The sequence below is a fragment of the Elgaria multicarinata genome, chromosome 3, assembly GCF_023053635.1.
Source record: "Elgaria multicarinata webbii isolate HBS135686 ecotype San Diego chromosome 3, rElgMul1.1.pri, whole genome shotgun sequence".
Classification (NCBI taxonomy): domain Eukaryota; kingdom Metazoa; phylum Chordata; class Lepidosauria; order Squamata; family Anguidae; genus Elgaria; species Elgaria multicarinata.
The window spans coordinates 101,337,758-101,360,025 of NC_086173.1; the positions used below are offsets into that span (position 1 = coordinate 101,337,758).

Genomic DNA, 22,268 nt, shown 5'->3' on the forward strand with positions numbered 1-22,268 from the left:
TCCCATCAAATATGCCCCAAGGCACAGAGAACCATTTCTATCAGACAGAAAACAGTCCTCGCCGATAAAAGCAGCTGGGAGGGAATATGTGACAGTCATATGTTTGATTATGAAGATTTGCCAAAGTCATCATCGTTACATGAGACCGAACGTAATCTTGTAGAGATTCTCAAGCACTCACTCAAGGAGAAAGAAAGCTGCTACATCCAGCTTGCAGGTAGTGAGAGAACATGTTTTCACTAGCCTCTAAATCCATACCGAATTATGGGCTTTTTAGGGGAGAACATGTTTTTATCAGAATGCTAACCTATTTGGCTGAAAGTCCAATGAACTTGATTTAAATGAGGTTCATCACTTTAGTGCAATCCTATGCATGTCTACCCAGAAGAAGGTCCCACTGGGTGTTACTCCTAGGTAACAATGTTCAGTAGCGTTCCCCAACTTGGCATGTTGGACTACAACTCCAATCATCCCCAGCCAGCATGCCCAATGGTCAAACTGACTGGTGGTGGGAGTTCGAGTTCATCACATCTAGGGGTTGGGGGCAGCAGGGTGGCATACAGGGTTGCAGCTGCTCTGTGAATCCAATATTTCCTACAAGCAATCAAATGGCATAGCAAAGGGAAGGAGTGGTCTGGAATCTGTTTTTCCTCTAGTATCTGAGAAAGACATTTCCCACCATGCACTCACTTTAATTTCTCAAGCGATTTCACTGTGATACCCCATGCCTATATCTAGCGTACTTCAGTCCTCTCAGTAAAAACTACATTTCTTATGTGCCTTATTATTTTTCACATGTTTTCATGGAAAGGCTTCTGTGCTTCTTAACTGAATGCATTTAAAAGCTAAAAAGAAAAGGAAAAAGAAAAGAAAAAGCAGTAGCAGCAGCACAAAAAAAGCCAAATGAAGTTTTAAACAAACCAAATTAAGCTGCTAAATCTTTTAGAAATGTATTCCTGTTTTGACCCCACACTGTTGAGACTGATGAGCCATTTTTCTCCCATTTTTCTATCCAAAGTGCTGGGAAATATTTGTAATTAGTAAAAAAAAATCTTAACTCTGTAACATGTTGTTTCCCACCTTCAGTGTAGGTACTGCATTTTGGAGCAAATAAAATAGGTGTGAACTTTGAACAACTGGGGACAAAGAAGACAGGGCCATTCTGACTTGTAGGAATTAACATGGAACTCATTTACTGCATAAAACACAAGCGCTGGATAACTGGACGGTACTTACGTATTCCGTGTCAGCCTTGGAGTCATAGTATTCAATATCCTCCTCCTGTGAATAAAGGGGAAAGATGGGATAAGTATGGAACAAGGTCCCAGACAGAGGTTTTTCAATGTGACCACACCAGTAAGGTTGCCAACTTTTTAGTTTAAAAGGTCTGCTATTCAGGTGATGTTCTCAGTGAATTCTAGAAAAGTAGAGGCGAAACTCATAGCAGAAGTTTTGTGTCCATTCGAAAGCTGGAGAGCTTTGGAATTCCACTGACAGGTGATGGAGCCATGCAGAGAAGCAGTTGTGATGGGAGTCTTCACAGAGGCAGCCTCCCCTCAACCATAGTCTCCCACAGTCACCTTGTGGGCTGTTGCCTAGCCTGGTACCTCTTGGCTCAACAGAACTAGTAGAGCAGGGACAGCTACAGAGCAACCACACCTACAGAGAAACAGCAAACTAGTCCTGGCATTTTAGCAGTTTATACAGAGAAAGCATATACACAAAGTGAAAATAATTCTGTTTTTTGCTTTGTTTTAAATAACAATTCTGTTTTTTACCCAAAAGCCATCATATCTAGCTTTTATAGAAAAAAATAATCTGGCAACTGTCCCAGTGATAAAGAAGAAGGAAAACCAGCTGGGCCATTTTTTCCTCAGTCAGTTGGCAACTCAGATAGACCAGTGCTCAGATAGACCATGACTTTTTCCTAGATCTGGTAAACCGAGAGGGTGACCAAAGCCACAAAGAAAGATCTGATGTGCCCTGATAAATTTTTCACTGACAGAACTAGTTTAAAAAACAAGACTTCTCTGAGTCTGAACCATGGTGATATTAATAATTCTTACTCCTCTTTTTCTAGGGCATTTTTTACTACGGATGGATGAATCTGTCTATTTCTACTCTGTGCCAGTTCCACATGTTTCTACCCATAATTCTGTACCATTCTGTTTCCATATTAATCCCCAACTTAAAAAAAAACCCCCGTCAAAGTTCATATTTAAATAGGTCTTTCAATATGTATTTAAATGCATATTTTCTCTCAAAATACATATTAAAGTGCATAGTTTGATAGCATTTAAACTACTGAGAACAGTGTCAACATTTGGAGAGCTGCAAAACCCTGTGGATAGCAGAGTTCCCATCCATCCATTAGTCCAAGAGGCGCAGATCTGGACATTTTGTATAGGAATTTACAAAGCCAGAATTCCTCAAGCTTCTCTAACATTGATGCTGTTGGCTGTGTTTTGAATCTGTTTCCTCTGTTTGACAACTAGTGAATACAGACGCTCATTTACCAACTGGCAGCTTAGCATAGTTTGCGTTCAATCACTTGGTAAGTCTGTGGGTCGGCTTTATCGTTCTGCCAATTGATGAACAGAATTTGCTCACTGAGGTTTCTGATCTGCTGAAAAATGCTTCAAAATTTTTCAGACCACTTGTAGGACAATCCAGATGGCCGGCTAATCAAGGGGTTGCAGCGGTTGGTTCTCCAGGATTTTAGACAGGAATCTTTTCCAGACCTAACTGGACATGCCAGGCAATGAACTGGGGAGCTTTTGCCTGCACAGCAGGTGCTCTGCCACCCCGCAACGGCCCTTGCCTTGGTCCTGTTTTGCCAAGAAGCAGCAGCCAGACTTTGAAGCCATGGGATGGAGCTGGAACGTGCAGTTCAGCCATTTGCACTCATCCAATGTTTGATCACAAAACAGGCTATGCTGCACTTCCCTAGAAGGCTTCACTAGCTCAATGACAAGCAATCCTGGCAGGGATACAGGGGTTACTTTTTCAAATCTGTGCTATGGTATGGAAGGTCACATTGGAAGTTCATAATAATCCCCATTTGTTCTCATTGACTGGTGGGTGGGTGCTAATCATGGTGGAGGAGATCTGAGATGCTAATAACCCCTTCTCCTACTTGGAGCCACTAAACAGGCCATGAAAAATTAGGGAGTCATTTCATCATCCCAGTGAAGAACTGCATGTCATTAATTTGCAGTATTTAGAAACTATTTACATAGAAAGGTCTATTCCAATTCCTCTTCTCCAATGCTAGGACATGCAGCAGCTGATAAAATTCATAAAGGGACAGGCAATTCAGAGAACAGTAATACTATCAAAATAGGATTTTTTAAATATTCCATCCAAAGGGGTAATTAAAGGGCACTCAGATTCTCTATTTTGTATGCAGGAATGGTAGTGGAAATGCAGCAGGAATGGCAGGACATTCGCCTTCTGCAGCACGCTTACTGCCACCATGGCTGCCATTTACCAGCACAACAGAATCACAGAAGGGCCTGAAATGATGAGATAGACCTATTTCTAAGCAAGATCACTCCTTCTGCTAGGAAGGTGGGCATCGCCCTGTATGAAGACATGCTATGTGGTTGGAAAATGTGGGAGCGGGGAGGTCAGGCCAGAAGGGAATTCCTACATAATCAGGTGGGGAGTGCAAAGACTATGAGATAGTGGGCCTGTTCACATGTAACGCTAAGCCACCGTGGTTAGCATTGGGAAGTGAAAAATGGTGGCTTAGTGTGTTATGTGTGTGTGTGTGGGGGGGGAAACGCAACAACAATGGGTAATAAACCACCCCAGGTAACCACCCCTCTGCAGTGGGTTAAGGGCGGCTTACTGTGGTGTCTGTTGGGATCTTTGGTAATTAAAACAGCTGCTCTGAGGGAAAATGTGGCGACCATAGAGTCGGCCGCTTAGAACATCTGCCACATCCTGCGACACTATAGGTATCGTGGAGAGACTCTATGGTTGCCATCACATAGCGGCTGATGAAGCAGCTGGCATGCACATTTCCCCAGTGCGACGGCTGCTTGAATAACTGTCAGCGGCGGCAGGAAGCCAGGGGACTAACTACAACATGGGGATTGGTAAGTAACCCATGTCACACTGCATGGTTCCCGGTTGTGTGACGGGTGCACGTTTTGTGGTTGTCTACCCCCATCATAGTTTTCCTAACCACCCTCCCACCAGTCAGGTCTGGAAAAGCTTGCCTAAGGCCACCTGCTCAGTTCATGGTTCATAAGTCTATCTCTAAACCATTAAGCTCTAGTCTTCCTCATAGCAAACTAAACTTGAGCCAGATCATCAAAAGGCTGAAGCTTTAAATTGATTACTTAAGAGATATGACTGCTGAAATTGGTAAACAATTATACAAGGAACCTAAGGTATGTTTCAAGTAGATCTACATATAATGAACTTGTGGTTATGGTTATATGTTTGTTATATCTCTGTATTTTATGGTGAGCATTTCTGTGGTGAGAGAGAAATGGGTGACAGGAAGAGTGGTAGATTTGCATACGTGAGATTGGATGAGTAAGTGAAGAGGTGTGCAGTGTGTGTGTTATATAAACTTTGTGCTGTGTGAGTCAGAGAGGAGAGGGATATAGACAGGATTTGGGGACTGAGCAGGGGGAGAGAAAGAGGGAGAGAGGGGTCGTCTGTGGTCATTTCTGAAGTGATTGAGAATGTGATCTAGAGCATTGTGTATGAGAGGACATACATTGATGGAGCCATTAAGGGTTATTTGTTCATTATTCAACAACTTATTACTGTAATTAATAAAGCTTTCTTTGGTTATAAATCCTATATCATCTGCTCTTGGCTACATAAGAGGGAATTAACAAAGGGAAAAGTATGAAGTTATAGGGTAAAAGGGTTGGGCCTGAGCCTTAAAGGCCCTGGTGGCAGTGAAACCCAGTGCGTGTGAGAGAGAAGGTGTTCCTCCTGGATGAGAAAGACCTTAGATAAGGGGAATTCTCACTAAGAGAAGGCAAGAATGCCACAATGACCAGTCTGGCACAGCAAAGCATTACAGGAGTCAATGGTTGGGTTCACAAAACACAACAACCTATACTCAAGGTTGAGCATGGGTTGAGTGTGGGTTGTTGCTAACCCATGGGTTGTTGTGTTGTGTGAACCCACCTGTGCTAACAAATCACTGTTTGTTTACCATGAACAGCCCACAGTTCAAAACACAACAAACCATGGGTTCTCTTTGCAGGTTGTTCATGGTTAACAAACATTGGATTGTTAGAATGGCTAGGTTCACTCAATGTAACAACCCACAGTTCAGTGACAACCCACAGTTCAACAACCATGAGTTCAGTAGGCCTGATTTTGTGGTATGGAAACCCTTTTGGAATCATGTAAACCAGCAGGCTTTAAATGGTCCAGTGCATTTTAATGGTATATTTGGCTGGTGGGTGTGTTCATCTGGCACAGTTAAAAATCAACTGAACCATGCGGAACCTCAGGTCTAGTCTTACGTTTCCCACTTCCCACTGCTTTATGATTCCACTTCTATGCTCCTTGCCACTGACCAAGAATCTGCTTCACTTGACACTCAGCCAAGACTACACCTACTTAATTATCTCATGAAGCCCACCAACCTCACCCAGATGCCAACCTCTTGCTTATCCTGAAAACCATGCTAATAAGGTTTGGAGGGCAGTGCTCAGGGGTAGTCTCATGTTATATTTCCTTTTGATGTGGGATTAATTATAGAGTAAAGCATGGTCCTCCAGTTCTTCATCATGGAGGAGTATGCTAATGGCAATGGAGGAAGTATGAATAGCTGATAAATTGACTGAATAATGACTGGTGTGCAATCCCTGTTGTATAGAGGAGAAAAGCCACCTTCGTGCATTACTCACATGAAGGGAGCCCAGATCTTGCAGGATTCCATATCCTCGCTCAACATAGAGTCATCAAGGGGCAGAGAGTTGTGCAACCAGTGGCGGGGCCAGTGGCATAGCCCTGCTGCTCTTTCTATGGATGGAGCCCCCTTCATGCAAATAACAAATGGAGGAGGCTAAAGAGAAATTTATTTATTTATTTATTACATTTTTATACCGTCCAATAGCTGAAGCTCTCTGGGCGGTTCACAAAAATTAAAACCATAATAAAACAACCAACAGGTTAAAAACACAAATACAAAACACAGTATTAAAAGCACAACCGGGATAAAACCACGCAGCAAAAATGGATATAAGATTAAAATACAGAGTTAGAACAGTAAAATTTAAATTTAAGTTAAAATTAAGTATTAAAATACTGAGAGAATAAAAAGGTCTTCAGCTGGCGACAAAAGGAGTACAGTGTAGGCACCAGGCGGACCTCTCTGTGGAGCTCATTCCACAACGGTGAAAGCCGCTGAGAAGTCGTGGAGAAGTCAAAGTATGGTTCCATGGAGTGAATATTCTACTGTGTTGCTCAGTCAGCACTGGCAAAAGGTATATATGTCATTTTATCCTTGAGTGAACACCTTCTCCTGCATGAACCTTCCTGCTCATTGACCGAATAATGAGACCACCTTGATCAGAGGTCAGATTGGCTTCTACACCCAGTTGAGCTTTCACTATGGTAGCCCCAGATCTATGGAAGCCCTTGCTTAGCTTATTTAGATGGGAATAAAGATTTCTTTTTTAAGACAAGCTTTTTGTCTCTAAATGAGCTGGGATTTAATTTTGTGTTTTTGATGTTTGCTGTATGTGTTGAATCATTCCATTTTTTATTATTTTAATTGCTGTTCTATTGTTTAAATTGAATTTCAAGTGTTTAATTGTTCTCTGCTTTGGTCATTTGTATGCATTGAAAAAGTGGACCCTAAATTATCTTAGTAAACAAAAAATAAATTATTCTAATAGGCCATACAAAAAATACTGGACGATTTACATTATCGACCACAAGTTTAATTTTCATGTACACATACATCTTAAGATGTAAATTCTCCTACCCAGAACTTTATGCTTTGCAGTATTACCACTTTGTCACATTGAGGAACTTCCACAATGAGCTGAGAGAGACTAACTCCTCATTGGAGTTATCATGGAGACAAAACCGTCTGAGCTAAAGTGATTTCCTCTTCCTTCTGCAGGCGCCTAAAACTCAAGCTGACAAAAATGCTTCAGCTTAAGGCGATCTGTGCCAATTACTTAGGCAGAGAGCAAGAAAATCATCAATGGAGAGATGTTTGCTAGCTGGATATAAAAGACTAGGCATAAGCTTATCTTTAACATTTGGCAGGAAACTTCCCCTCCTTAACAGAGATTACCATGTTTTCAGAGTCACGTGCCTCTGACAGCTTCTAAATGTATTCACTGATTTAGTTTGCGGTTAGTTATAGTTTGGAAAGAAGATTATTGGTGTTTAGATCAAACTGTAATCAATGTGGGTAAGCTAATCTATGGGAGTCTGACCTTATGTGGGTGAGGTTAAATTCATGGCTGGGGAGGGGATGAAGGTGAAAAGGAGTGACTCGGAAGACATAGAGACTGGTGGTCTTAAGGAATTGACTGAATACTGGGGACTGTTGGCTTGGGGCCAGTTCACATGGTCGGAATGACTATGGTTAAGCTTTATGAGCTAAACGCTATGGCTTAGCGTGTCGTGTGAACCATGGCTTAGTGTGTCATGTGAAGCATTCCTAACCACGGTGGACAGGGCCAGTGCTAGACTATTTTGCGTCCTAGGCAAGGTGAGCTACTTGCACACACCCACACCCCAAATTGCCAACTTCGATTCAGCTGTTCAAGAAAAGTTTCTGAACTATTATATTTTCCTTTTATTATGTTTTTTCTTAAAACAGCTAATTTGTATAAAACTGTGACTGTTAAAGGGCAGTACTGTGTCCCTCTGAGGTTTACGCCCTAGGCGGCTGCCTAGTTGGCCTAATGGTAGCTCTGGCCCTGTTGGTGGCTACATAACCACAGTTTAAACACACTCACTAATCACTTGCTGCAAAAGGGATAGCTGGCCTAACCATGGCTTAGTGAGTTGTCGGAAAAGGCCCAGTATCAACTGATAATCTTTATAGTTGATAAGTTACCTCAACAGACTGGCAATGAACCCTGCTGTGTTCCTAAACTCACTTTGAGAACGCTGATTGAATACGGATTGTCAAAGTGAATTTAGGAACAAACCTAGTTTCCCTCCTTTCCATCCCTAATCTCAGAATCTTTGGTGTAAACACATAGAAACACACACACACACACACTATAAAGAATCATTTTTTCCAAACAGCACAGTCTAAAGCAGCCTTCCCAAATGTGATGGACAACAGCATGGATGGACAAATGGTAGATCATGGTCTATGGGTGGACCACTGGCCGCTTTCCAGTGGGTCATTAAAGCCTGCTGGTTTATTGGATGCTTCCAAAAGATAGTCTTACATGACCCTTGATCTGATCCAGTAAGGCACTTGTAAATTCCATAATCAAGAGTTGAATGCTCAGGATCACAAACACAATTAGTATGGTTTAACTGTTAAGAGGCCCTTGGATTAAGTCTTTGTCAATGTGGAGGACATACTTATGGCTCAGGGGTGGGGTGGATTGGGGAGGGGAGTAAACCATGTAAGATTGATTGGTCTAAAATGTAGAAATATTACTACCTACATCTCAGTGGAAATTTCTCTATATTGAGGTGAACAACGGGTAAACTAAAGCTCCACAATCACCAAGTACACAACAGTAAAAAGCAGCAGTGGACTTTTTTTGTTTAGAAATGTATAAGAAACGTGGAGAGAAGCCACTCCCCAAATGGGTGGACACTTAATTGTGCTGCAATTTGTGTGAAGGAAGAGTCACTGTAGGATTTTTTAAAAAATGGGCATTTAAATATTAAGATCATGTCAGATTATACTAATAACAAAATGGTCAGAATTTTGTGTCCTGGTTCCTGGGCATCATGTTTTTTCCCCTTAAGAGATTTAAAACATGTTGTTTTCAAGAAATTTTGTTTCTTCTTCCAAAGCAGCAGAACTTCTCCATCTGGATCATGGAGATGGCATGCCAAGGACCCCTCATGGTGCAAATACGTCCTCTCTCCTAATCCTCAGATGGACTTTAATATTTCTTGGTTGTATGGTATGTGATAATCTGTTATTGGCTGCCTCTGAGTCTTTGTGTTGTGCTAATCCTTCAGCCACTGAAAATTGTGCTATGTAGTCATGCTGTGAGATCAGATCTAATGGAGCCAGTGGTGTGTGGGTGGGTGTGCGCACACACACACAAGGGAGATATTTGATTGAGCAGAAATGTGTAGAGACTTTGCAACTGATGGGGTTCTCATTGCCAAACTGGTATCCTTCCTCTCAGGCTCTACATTAATATAGAGAATGTAGCCATGTCCATATATATTTTCATACGTGTTTGCACAATCTGAAATCAAAGCTCAAAAATGCTTGCATCATTAGCAAAAAGGGGGGGGGGAACAAAATATGTTATTTTGCAAGTGGGATATTGGCCTTTCCCAGAATACCTGTCATATGAAAATTTCAGGATCCCTATGGCATCACTCCTGTCACTGGCCAATTTTGTAGTACCGTCAGTCTCAGCTCAGACTAATATTTCCCTTGGAATGTGGCCTTAGGCCACCCAGGATATAACAGCTGATCTTAGCAGAAGAACATGGAAATGAAAGAAAAATTACAAGGTGCTATGTATTTGCACTTGGGGCACACCTCCCCCAACATATAAGAATGTTAGAGTTAGGATGTAAGATGAGGATCTCTGCTGGGACATAAAGAGGCAGAGTTACCCAGGAAGCTTTTCACGTTCACATTTTCCAAGTTCGTGAGGATTTAACCCACTGGCAGATAACATCGCTCTAAGACTTCTCTGAGTCTTCTCTGCCATTGATTGTGTCCTATGGAGTAATGGTAGATTGTGTTGCATGTCGTGGTGCTATCACACCATTTGAATTACACAATAGAGAGCAAGACCTTAATCTACCCATGCTTGTAGTTTAGGGCACAGACAATATGCAGAACATATTAAGCTTCCTGATAATGGACCCAGACTTCACCATGCAGAGTGTCCTGACAAATCACCTCTTTGCAAATCCCTGTTAAGCACACTGTTGAAATAAAAAGAAACCAAGTCCCAAAATCTGGCACCTGGCACGAGATTTACAATGTCACTCTACATTTACTTCATCTGTTAGTCTTCTCAGCATGGGGTGTGTACAAGGACCGGCTCTGGTATAGATAGATCCTCCCCTCTTCCTTTGATGACATGGAAGGATGGAGGGCTTCCATCCCTAATGAAGACCTCTTAGAAAGTTTCTGAAGGCCTGGACGTGAGAAGGCCTTGCAGCCATATGACAATAGCACCCTGATAGGGAAGCTCCTCTTCCTGCTATATTAAATAATGAGCCAGTGTGGTGCAGTGGTTAGAGAATTGGCCTTGGACTCACGAGACCTGGGTTCTAATCCCCACTTGGCCATTAAGCTCACTGGGGGACTTTGGGTCAGTCACTGACTCTCAGCCTAACCTACCTCAAAGGGTTGTTGTGAGGTTAAAATGGAGAAGAGGAGGATTATGTATGACACCTTGGGCTCATGGAGGAAAGGCAGGATAGAAATGTAATCAACTAACTAATAAATATATCATCTCTTGCCAGCTTTCATATATGGTCCTATTAGTCGCTGGAGGAACCCCATTGCTAGCTGGAGCTCAGCTAGTAAATGGAAATGAGAGAATATTTCCCCATCTATTTAAACTGCAACTAGTGGAATCGTCAGGAGCCTAAATGCTACTTTTAGCTTCTCTGCAGCTCATTCTCACTTCGCCTGTGTGGGACTCACCTGTCATCATGACGGAACAGAATGACAAACTGCAACTTTGCTGCTAAGTGGGGGCATCTGCTTCTAATTACACGAGTGTCTGCCGGAGTGCCGCACTGAGCAGTGAAGGACCCCAGTGAGGCACAGGGGAGTCGTTGCAGACATCAGTGGGTAATGAAAGAAAGCGCACCACCTCAGTAATAAATTGCCTCTCCCTTCCCCCAACACGGCTCACATAATGCATACATAGAGGCATAGAGCCATATCCACTATCCACGCACTCATCAAATCATTTCACTGCATCAAAATTGCTGTTGGTAGGCCTGGGCTGACTTCATATATTGTATATTATACATTTCTAAACGTGTTACCTGGAACCAATGGCAAATTTCAGTTGAATATTGAGGCCCCAAATTGGAAGCCCTCTTTCTTTCCCACCCCCAAATGCAGTTGTCTTCACATTGCCATTATGGTCAGTGGGTCTGTACCAGGGGGCTACCTGGTTCCTCCAATGGCATATTTCCTATTTGAAGAAGGACCAGCGAGCTGTTGCCTTGATACAACAGACAAGCTGATATGATTGCGGGTGGGGATGGGAAAAAGGAATGACTGGCTTTCAGCTGAAGCCCTACAATGCGCCTGGCTCTTCCAGCAGCCAGAGAGACTCAAATTTGCATTATAACGAAAAACTAAAAGGGAGAGAGAGAAAATGAACCGATGCAGCATCTTCCAATTTCTGCTTTTTAGAAAACCTAGTCATTAAGGGAAGTGTACTTATTAATTATCTGTGATTTGTTGTGAAATGCTGAGGGGTTTACAACAACAAGGAAGTAAAAAAATAAATTAATTTATATTCCCTCTCCTTCCTTAGTCCATTTCCGAGCACCCCCCAGCCCCACATGCAGTTCCATGCCCTTTCCCAAAGCTGCTGCTTCCCCAGGTTCTCGGCCATCTGCACTTCATAATTAAAGGAACCCTCAGGGGACCCGTAACACAAATGAGCTAATTTCATGTTTAATGATCTTTAATCAGAAGTGAGTGTGACTAACAACAGTCATCCAGAAGGTGCTTTGTTGTTCATTTTATCTTCCATCCTTCCCTCCAAAAACCCTAAATTCTACTTTGACGTGTGACGCCACAGCTCCTACGGAGGCACAAAATAAAGCCGGTAGCAATGCAGGCGCAAAAGGGAAGTGGGTATTAAAGAGATGTGTGATGCCAAGCCGGCTGAAAATACCCAACAGGCTGTGTTGAAAACCTAGTTCTTTTGTCATCCAATGCACTTGCAGTTCACAGAATTTTCAAAGCAGACCTACACAATTTGAATGTATATGAAGTTGCCCTATACTGTTGGACTCTTGCTCTACCCAGCCCAATATAATGTACTCTGATAGACAGCTACTCTCCCAGATCTCTGCCAGAGGTCTTCTCCAACCCTGCTCACAAATGTTTCCGGGTCTTTTAAACAATGTTGTGAACAAACAGGATGTCTCTTGCAGCATCCATTACAAATTCCGCCATGAAAAGAAACACTTTTAAAGTGGTGACATCCTAAAAACGGTGGGATCTTCCACCACTGGATGGCACTGTCTCAACTGAAGTGAACGTAGAAGTATTCACTTCAAACCACATGGTTGCCACTGTCCGTCCATGTAATGAAACCCATATCACGCCAAAAAGCAGGAAACACAAATGCCCGGGTAAGCAATGCGATTTCCCCTTAATAAAATGATGCCTTCTTTTACTTGAGGACCTTTCAACCGGAGATGAATTGGTTTTGAGTTTTTTGTTTTTATTTTTTTACCCTCTGAGCTGTGTGCACCCTCCAGGCACTCTATATGCCCTTCCTGTTTTCCATTGCTTGGCTGAGAGTGCAAAAGCAGGAGGGTTGACAAGCACAAGCCAAGCCAAGCCACAATACATAGCTGGTGAATATATAGCATTTAACATAGCTTGCAGGCTATACACATGGGAATGTTACACTGGCTTAGGTTGGTCATGTAACCTTCCTAGGGATGGATCTATGAGCAGGCATAGCTTAGATTGCCCATAGGGTTTTTATTTTTAAAAAACAACAAATTTAATTGGATTTAATAACATTTCCTTGTCTACGCAGGTATCAGATACTGTCAAGACGCGATCCCACGAGAACCAAAACTTAGATCAGAATTGGAGACATGGTTGTATATGCTCATGCATTCAAGCTTATACAGACATGCGCCCTCCTGTAAGTGGCAGTGGGCTTGAACCAGGGAATCTGGCAGCAGGGCCCAGGCACCAGACTTTCTGCATCACCAGGACAGCTCACAGGGACAAGGGCTGGGGATGATGAGAATTGTAGTCCAACACATCGGGAGGGCACCAAGTTGCAGAACGCTAACCTAAAGAAACTATTTAGATCCTAGCTTACATGTTCATTATACACTTACTAACGGTATATTAGGGATAGAAGGGCATAGACTTTTGACTGCTGTTTCAAGAAGGTGGAAAGAAAACAGTGTAAACTGGAGAAAGCTATTACTGTTCCCTTTAAAACAGTCATTCTAATACACTGAACTGAAGAGACAAGAACAAAGAAAACAAAGAACTTTTATTTAAAATACCAACATAAAACATATTGTGTTACAAAATAATTTTTCAAACAACAAGCCAGGTTACTATAGAGTACAGAATCTTGTCTTTTCGCTACACTATATAGTCACCCCTTTCCCCAATGCTGCAGGGTGTGTGTGTCCTTAGAAGCAGCCACAAGACAAGGACTTTTTGTACTCCAACAATGCAGCTTGTTGATCTGCAAAGAGATGCTAACTCTGGGGGCACAAATGTTAATCACAGTGGCTTCATGGGTACTGCTGAAGTCCTGGACATCTCAGTGCAAGGTAGTCAGTCAGTGCGCTGCACTCTAAGCCTGTTTTATCCATATACAACCAGGCATGAGAGGGGTAGAGAAGGTAGGTATCCTGTCTGGCCCCAGATGGGTTTTGAGCTCTCAGGGAAGTAAGCTGCAGCACCACATAACCAGATGGTGTAGCAGCAGATGCAATACAATCACATCCACCAAATGCAGGTTCCAGGGAGCTGGAAACCAAAGGGAAGCTGAATAGAATAAAATCTGATCAACAAAGTCCAAGCTAGGTAGAGCTGATCAGGAACTTTGACCGAAGGCTTCTCACCTATAGCAAGGAGAGCTGTTGCTTCAGCACAGTGGAGAGGCCTTCTTAGAGGTTATAAACATTGGCCAGCCAGGTAGTGCTGTAGGCCCCACCTCTGCTGGGAAGCTACTTGGGATTTTAAAGGGCCATGGCTTTATTCAATAGTCACTGGCTCTAACAATGAGACTGCACCAGGAGAACATCCCCTAAATCCTATGGGCCAGGTCAATCCAGATCATTCTTAGAGCTGGAGAGAAGATGAAGTCCATCAAACAGGACCATGTCTTTCTGCCTTGGCGGTATCCTGGGAACCCAGTATGCCATTCCCACTTCCAGAGGCTTATGCAGAGATTGGACAATGTGTGTTTCCACAGACCTTACAAGGGAGTTCTTAATGCCAATGGGCAATCACCTCTTGCTGATCATGAAAGAAACAGTCTGGAAGAGGGGATGTATTGATGTATTCTCATTCTTATTCAGGGAACAGGAGATCAAGAATAAAAGCCTAAGGGGGGAGGAGGAGGTCAGGCTAAAAGGCCGATCACAATTGGGCCAGTTGGCTCTTGAGGTTCATTTCTTGTACAGGCTCAAAACGGTTTTCTACCTTGCTTTAGAGGTTGAAGGTAGGGTTGATAGACAAGCCTCACAGGGCTATTGGGCTCAGGGAAAAGGGAATTTTTGTATTCATTTATTTTAGCATTTTATCCTGCCCTTTAGCCAAAAAGGCTCTCAAGGTGGCTTACAAAAATATTTCTTAAGACAGTCCCTGTCCACAGGCTTACAATTAGGGCTATGCACGGACCCCCGATCCGCTCTGGATCCCGATCTGCAACTTTCGGATCGGGTCCGCTCTGCTTTGGGACAATCCACCTCTGGTCCGCTCCACTTGCATTGAAAATGTAAAATACCTATAACTTTTTTAGTGTTCAAGTTAGAAACATCAAAATGGGCACCAGGAGAGCTTCTAAATAGATCCTTAGGCATGGCCACTTTGAAGGAAATCAGATCATCCCCTGATTTTTGGTGAATTTTTAAAAGATTTCCCCCCATTTACAGAAATGCATGTATCTCCGTTATTTTGTAAGCTACACACATCTAACTGGCCACCAGAATAGCTTATAAATACGTCCTTATTCATGCCAATTTTGGTGAATTTCCCCCTGATTTTTGGTGAATTTTTAAAGTTAAACCTAAATCAGAATCTTCCTCTCAGGTTAACCACTTCAAAAATGAACACAGGGAATTTCAAGATAGAAATTTATTAAACTGGGTAAGCATACAGCACATAGCTGGTCATGGGATAAACAACTCAGACCTTGTGTTACCACACTTGGGTCACAATACTTCTAAAAACTTAATTTCTTTCATGCCATCCACTCATTTCAAAGTGCTATAACGTGTAGGTTTTTCAAGATGCACACACACACACACACCTCAGACAGAGATGCTGTTGAATAGACGATTCTTTCAGGGTCAGTCATAGTTCACACACTCCAGGGTATGCTCAGCCAATAATTGTAATAACAATAACAATAATAATACTAATAATCACAACAAAAGAAGAATTAGAACAAAAAGACTGTCTGACCTTATTACCAGTATGGGTAAGTGGACGTGCCCAGTGCCATGGAAACAGTGGACTGTGCCACCAGTCCTTTGGCTGGTCCTGTCTAGGTGCCTGCCTTTGAGAAGCCACATGACACATCAACTCATGCAAGTCATTGGCTTCCACTGGTTTCCCTTTGGAAGGTTCTGATTACCCTCAAGGGCAGTGGCCACACGCCATACAGGACATCATCCACTTGTACCACTGTATTCCAGTTGTCCACCAAGGTTATTGTGGGTACCTTGCAGTGCTGTGTTGCCTATCTCTTATTTTACTTTGTATATTATTTAAGGATGTGTGTGTGAGTTTGCTGGGGCTACTGCTTCACCAATCCACTACACACTGAAAAACGTCCGAGCCAAAGACAAAGAAAGAAAAGTTACTAAGTATCCTTTTTTGCTTATTCCCCCCCTCCAACATTGGGATTGCAGGATGCTTCACATGGGCTGATCACTTATCATGATTGGGAGATGAAGCTGTCAATCAAGCTGAAAAAAAAGGTTCCCCCCTCCCACTTTACCCATTCAATAAAAATTAATTGCAAGCAAACCGCATGACGAAAAATTCTGAAAATCTACACAAATGACCCCAATGATCAATCTCTAAGTACAGTAAATTTCAGAGATCTAGCTTTAAAAACAAAGATGTTATAGGCATTTATTTTTGCCCAATGCAATCCTATGGTAAAAGACACCCAAAATGGTGGACGGAGCTCCAAAAAGATGCGGAGTGCTCCGCAAATGATCGAACTGCTCCGCTGCCCCGATCCGATTCCGGAGGCAAATCGGGTCGCTCCACTCCCGCTTCTACGACCTGAAACGTAGCAGAGCACAGCCCTACTTACAATCTAAAAAACATGATGCAAAAGCAAAGGGGATTGGGAGGGAGGACGGGGGAAAGCAAAGCAAATTCAGGCACTAGATTCTTTGTTGCAAAGTTCAGCAGTGAGAGTTGGGCCGTTTCTACACCTGCTTTTTTTCCAGGGATCGTCCCGGGATCAACCTTGTGCATGCAAATGACACACAGGGGATCCTGGGAGCAGGCAGGGACGATCCCTCCATTACCCTGGGATAATCCTTAGATGTAGAAAGGGCCTTGGTAACAGGAGGGAGGGGGCTCTCAGCTGGTGCTGGACCCAGGCATGATGGAGAGGTACCTGGGTGCTGCTTCCTTCCCTACTGATCATTTAAGTCTACCAGTCTTAAACTGGTTACTCCATATTTTATCACAGAAAAGTTTTATGTAACTATATTATACATGGGAACAAAAGTGTGTCTTAGAATCAAAGAAATAGGGTATATAAAAGCCCAGAGGCCTCCTCCAAGCCACTTATGCAAATAGGAGAGAAGTCATTGTGACATCACCAACCAGTAGGCCAATCCACTGCCTCTGCCTTCTCTCCTATTTCCATGTTCTCTCCTATTTGGCGCCATCTAGCGATGTTTCTCGGAACTGTGGCCTTCTATGGAAGTTCCAAGTTCTGAAGAAAGGTAACTGCCAAGAGATTCCAGCCTAGCAGAGGGGCCAAAACCCACTAACCTCCTCACCACACCTGTGACAGGTAAAAACATTATTTTTAATCTAAAATCTCCGAAAATTCTTCACCGATTGCTTTGAAATTTTGACACAACGTTGCATTCGAATACGCACGTCTTTTTATATACCTATATTATATAAATGTCACACCTGTGACAGGTAAAAATATGCTTTAAAAAAAACATCACCATCTGTTGGACGTAAAAGGAACACATGCTGGTCAGGCTGGAAGATATATAAGCAGCAATGAAGCTGTATGGCGAATTCTTTCATTTCCCATACATGAACGAAGTCCAGCTGTTGTTCACTTAGCAGTACATCTAGAAAATGGACAATGCATTTATTTCACAGCTGCAAATGTGCAACAAATAGCCCTGAATCCACTGGCTACAACGTTAGCTGCTTTCTTCACGTTATGTCAAAATGACGCGTGCTTTGTTCGATGTAGAATTGCGTCGTGAACAAAATTACAACACGGGTGATCTTTTGTCGTATGTGCAATCAAATATTCCTAAGCTAACGCTTGAGCAAAATGGCATTTATGATCAAATAATGCAAACTGTCAATAACGGGGTTGGAGAAATCTTCTTAGATGCGCCAGGAGGAACTGGTAAAACGTTCTTAATTACATTGATTCTGGCAGCAATTCGATCCCAAAATGACATAGCCTTAGCTCTTGTGTCGTCCGGAATAGCTGCGACATTGCTACCAGGTGGAAGAACTTCTCATTCCGCTTTGAATTGCATGTTCAAATTGCCATTGAACATGCAATTCATTGAAACTCCCACGTGCAACATTTCCAAAGCATCCGGCATGGGAAAAGTATTGCAAAAATGCAAACTTATTGTTTGGGATGAATGCACAGTGGCGCACAAAAAATCGCTCGAGGCTCTTGATCGATCATTGCAAGATTTGCGTGGAAACATCAGACCATTTCGGAACGCATTAATATTGCTTGCAGGAGATTTCAGGCAAACATTACCTGTAATTCCTCGATCGACACCAGCGGACGAAATAAATGCTTCCCTGAAATACTCTACTTTGTGGTGACACGTAAAGACGTTAAAATTAACTACAAATATGCGTGTCCAGCTGCAAAACGATCGATCAGCTGAGATATTCTCACGTCAATTGCTGGAAATTGGGAACGGAAAGGTGCTGGTTGATCTGACCTCAGGACGAATTGCATTGCCTCATAACTTCTGCAATTTAGTGACGTCAAAAGAAGAATTGGTTCAAAAAGTATTTGCCAATATTCAAACCAGTTATAAGAATCACGATTGGCTGAGTGAATGAGCTATTCTTGCGGCCAAGAACAAAGACATCTACGAACTTAACAATATTATTCAGTCTAACATTCAAAGGTCACATACAAGTCCGTCGACACTGTTGTGGAAGCAGATGAAGCGGTTAATTATCCAACAGAATTTTTGAATTCACTCGATCTGCCAGGGATGCCACCGCACATACTGCAATTGAAAATCGGCGTGCCAATTATTATGTTGCGAAATATCAACCAGCCAAAGCTTTGCAACGGCACTCGGCTTGCAGTAAAAAAATTACTAAGCAACGTCATAGAAGCAACAATCTTGACAGGACCTTTCAAAGGTGAAGATGTCCTCATTCCTCGCATTCCTATGATTCCAACGGATATGCCATTTCAATTTAAGAGATTGCAATTCCCAATTCGATTGGCGTTTGCAATCACCATCAACAAAGCTCAGGGCCAATCTTTAGAATTGTGCGGTTTAGATCTAGACACGGATTGGTTCTCACATGGACAATTATATGTTGCGTGTTCTAGAGTCGGCAAACCAGACAATCTCTATATCTGCACAGACAATGGAACAACAAAAATTTTTGTATACCCACAAGCATTGTGAAATTAAACATATTAGAAATGTGCGCTTTCTCTTTTCGTTCTTTTCCATTTAACCAGACTGAGCCACAGCAACGCGTGGCCGGGTACAGCTAGTGTATTAATAAAACCCTGTACTTTATTTGAATTCAACCCTGATGTTGTTGTGTCTCTTTGGGGTGGGGTGGGGGTTGTGGGCATTTAGAATATCAGCAGGCTGCCTCAGTGCAGTGCAGCTGGAAACATAAGGCAGACTCTCCCTAAAGACAGAGGATGTGTCTTAATAACAGACTAATATCGGTTGCATTCCAGTTTAACAATCATGGCTTCCCCATCCTACACTCATAGGAAATGTAGTGTGGTGGGAGTACTGAGAATTTATTGTTAGAAATCCCTAGGCCTCAACCCCTTAAAAAAACAACCCTATAGTTTCCAGGTTTCTATGACGAGGGAGAATCTCTCTCTCTCTCTCTCTCTCTCTCTCTCTCTCTCTCTCTCTCTCTCACACACACACACACACACACACACACACACACACACACACAAAAATTTCTATGGGAAAATCAGAAATAAGAAAGTTTTCACTTGATGCTGAAAAGAACACAACATAGGCACTAGACCAGCCTCTATGGGAAGTTTATTCCACAACTGGGGTGCCACAACAGGAAAGGACCTCTTCTTAGTAGCCATCCACTTCATTTTCTTTGCTGGGGGCTCCAGGAAAAGGACTGCTAAAGACCCTCTTAGGGCCCAGGCAGGTATATATGGGAGTAGATGATCCTTCAGGTAACCTGGACCCAAGCTGTTTAGGGCTTTGAATGTTATTATCAGCACTTTGAATCAGGCCTGGAAATGGACTGGCAGTCACCAGATGGAAAACTACTGGCCTAATATGAGCACATTGGCCAGACCCTGTTAACAATCATCCTGCCCTAATTTGGACCACTTTCTGGACCATTTTCAAAGGCAGCCCTCTGTATAACACATGACAGTAATCTAAACGAGAGGTTATCAGAGCATGGATAACTGTAGCTAGACTATCTCTGACTAGATAAGGACATAGTTGGTATATCACTTAGCTGGGCAGGTGAACCACCCACTAACAATACTTCTATCTGTTCTGAATTGAGTCTCAGTTTATTGGCCCTCATCCAGTCCATTACCATGCCCAGGCACGGTTCAGAACAGCCACTGCCTCACATGGAGGTGTCATCTGCACAGTGACAACTCCATCCCCACCTCCTGATAACCTTTGCCAGCAGTTTCATGTAGATGTTGAACAGCATGGGGGATAGAACAAAGGCCCATGGAACCCCACAGCACAGCTGTCAAAGCACAGAGGAATAATCCCCTAGCACCACCTTCTGGAATCAGCCATCCAAGTAGGAGCTAAACCACTGCAGTGCGGTGCCACCAACTCCCAACCCAGATAACCTGTCCAGAGGTATACCATAGTCAATAGCATCAAAAGCCTCTGAGATGTCCAAGAGAATTAACAGGGTTGCACTCTCCGTGTCCTTCTCTTGGCAAAGGTCATCGCACAGGTTGACCAAGGCAGTTTCCATTCCAAAACCAGACCTGAAGCCCAACTGAAATGGGGGTGGGGGAAACATTACTTAGGAAAAAAGTTAGACAATTAGATATCTGCAGTGATGTCTGTTATGAATATAATATCAGCAGACCAATTCTAGTGTTAAAAAGTGGGAAGCACAAAGGATAGTTCAGCATTTGGGGATATAAGCAAGGTGAGAGGAGTCTGAGAAAGAGCTAATTTGGTTGCTCTAATATTAGAAGAATATTATGAAAGAGATTTCCCCGAAAGGATCAGGAATAACATTCTTTTCTTACTAAGGAAAAAATGGTTTCCAGCTGAAGAAGAAAACAAAAAGGTGTTAACAGCAAACTGATCCTTTCCACAAATGTAATACAGGGGGCTGTCTCCATGGTGCCAGATTGGTGCTGCCTTCCTCCGAAACCCCGTGGTTTCCCTCTCCTGGGGTGGTGGCAGGTAATCCCGATGCCAAGGAAGGAGTGCAGAGTTTCCTACACCCATTCGGGTACCAGAGCCGCCTCCCCTCCTGGTGGAAGGAGACCAAGGACCGGTCACCTTCCACCAGTGGCCACCCCTGGATTAGCCTCAGTGTGACGTCAGATGGTGGAAGAGCTGTACTGACGTTGCCTCGATTGAAAAAGTTGGGGTAAGTCCCCAAGTTTTTTTCAATCTGCAGTTTTGCAGGAAAGGCCCGTGGTGGCTGCGAAGCTGTGCCTGCATCGTATAACTTTCCCTGCATATAGACAGCCCCCAGCTTTATCTTGACAGACTTTTGCGATACCTGGCTGAAGGGGTGTGTGTGTGTGTGTGTGTGTGTGTGTGTGTGTGTGTGTGTGTGTGTGTGTACCTGCCTACTTGTTAGAACTGGGCAAGACTCACAAAGGCTGTCATGCCAATGAAGGTCTCGTGGAGGTGACTTGCAGAGAGCACCAGCACAGAGGTGAGTAAACAAGAGTCTTTGTCTTTGCCCCGGTGATGTCATGTTCAGCAAGCACGGCAGCCTGACACTTAAATCTGGTGAGTGCTCTGGCCAAGCCCTGCGAGTTGGCGGCTGTGCTGGTGACAGCAGGCGACTGCATGCTTGTGCCTACAGCAGAGTAATGAGGTGGGAGAAGAGCAAGCAGTGGTGCAAAGCCGAGTTTTCCTCTGCTAAATATCACTGCCATCCATTTGCAGCTGGTTATCGGAGGACCTGGCAGGCAGTGACACTCCCCGCCTGTTATCTCTCCAGCAGCAGTGGGCTGCCCTTTGACACATCATCCTCTGTCTCTTTTTTTCCTGCTTCTAGATGCATATAAACATAGGTGCTGGGGATGGGACCTCGGATTAATAGAAAGGTCTGAAGGGAAGGAAGGGAAGGCAGCCAAGGGAGTTTGCATGCCTTCTTTTCTCCTGCAATCCATTTCAAAGCTCTAACGCTAACCACCAGGGAGCAGCCATTACCTCCTATTTTCTGGCTAAATACCTGGTTTCCATAGATATCTCTCACTTTTTTCCTTTAAAAGAGCAGAAAAGGAAATGAAAGAAAGGATGGTTTAGGCTATGCCTCCCTCCCGCTGTACTCTCGCAAGAGTAATCACCATTTAGTGACATAACATGGCATGGGGTATCTGGGAGTGACTACAGTTTCCCCCACTGTGCAACCATAGCTCTACTCAGCTGCCAAGAATCCTTGGAGGCCGCTACCTACCCTATGCACCATAAAGATGTCTAAAAGCTTTCAAAAATGGATTTTCCATTTCATGTAATAATCAGACTCACAT

General features: G+C 43.2%; 1 protein-coding gene across 2 annotated transcripts in view; it reads right to left on the reverse strand.

Moving 5' to 3' along the window:
• The window catches only part of CACNA2D2 (calcium voltage-gated channel auxiliary subunit alpha2delta 2), a 639,662-nt gene that overhangs the window by 207,832 nt on the left and 409,562 nt on the right, over window positions 1–22,268 (reverse strand). For both annotated transcript variants that reach the window (XM_063121105.1, XM_063121104.1), the window contains exon 5: window positions 1,237–1,281. In XM_063121105.1, the coding sequence (XP_062977175.1) occupies window positions 1,237–1,281 (45 nt within the window). The remainder of the gene's footprint in view (window positions 1–1,236; window positions 1,282–22,268) is intronic.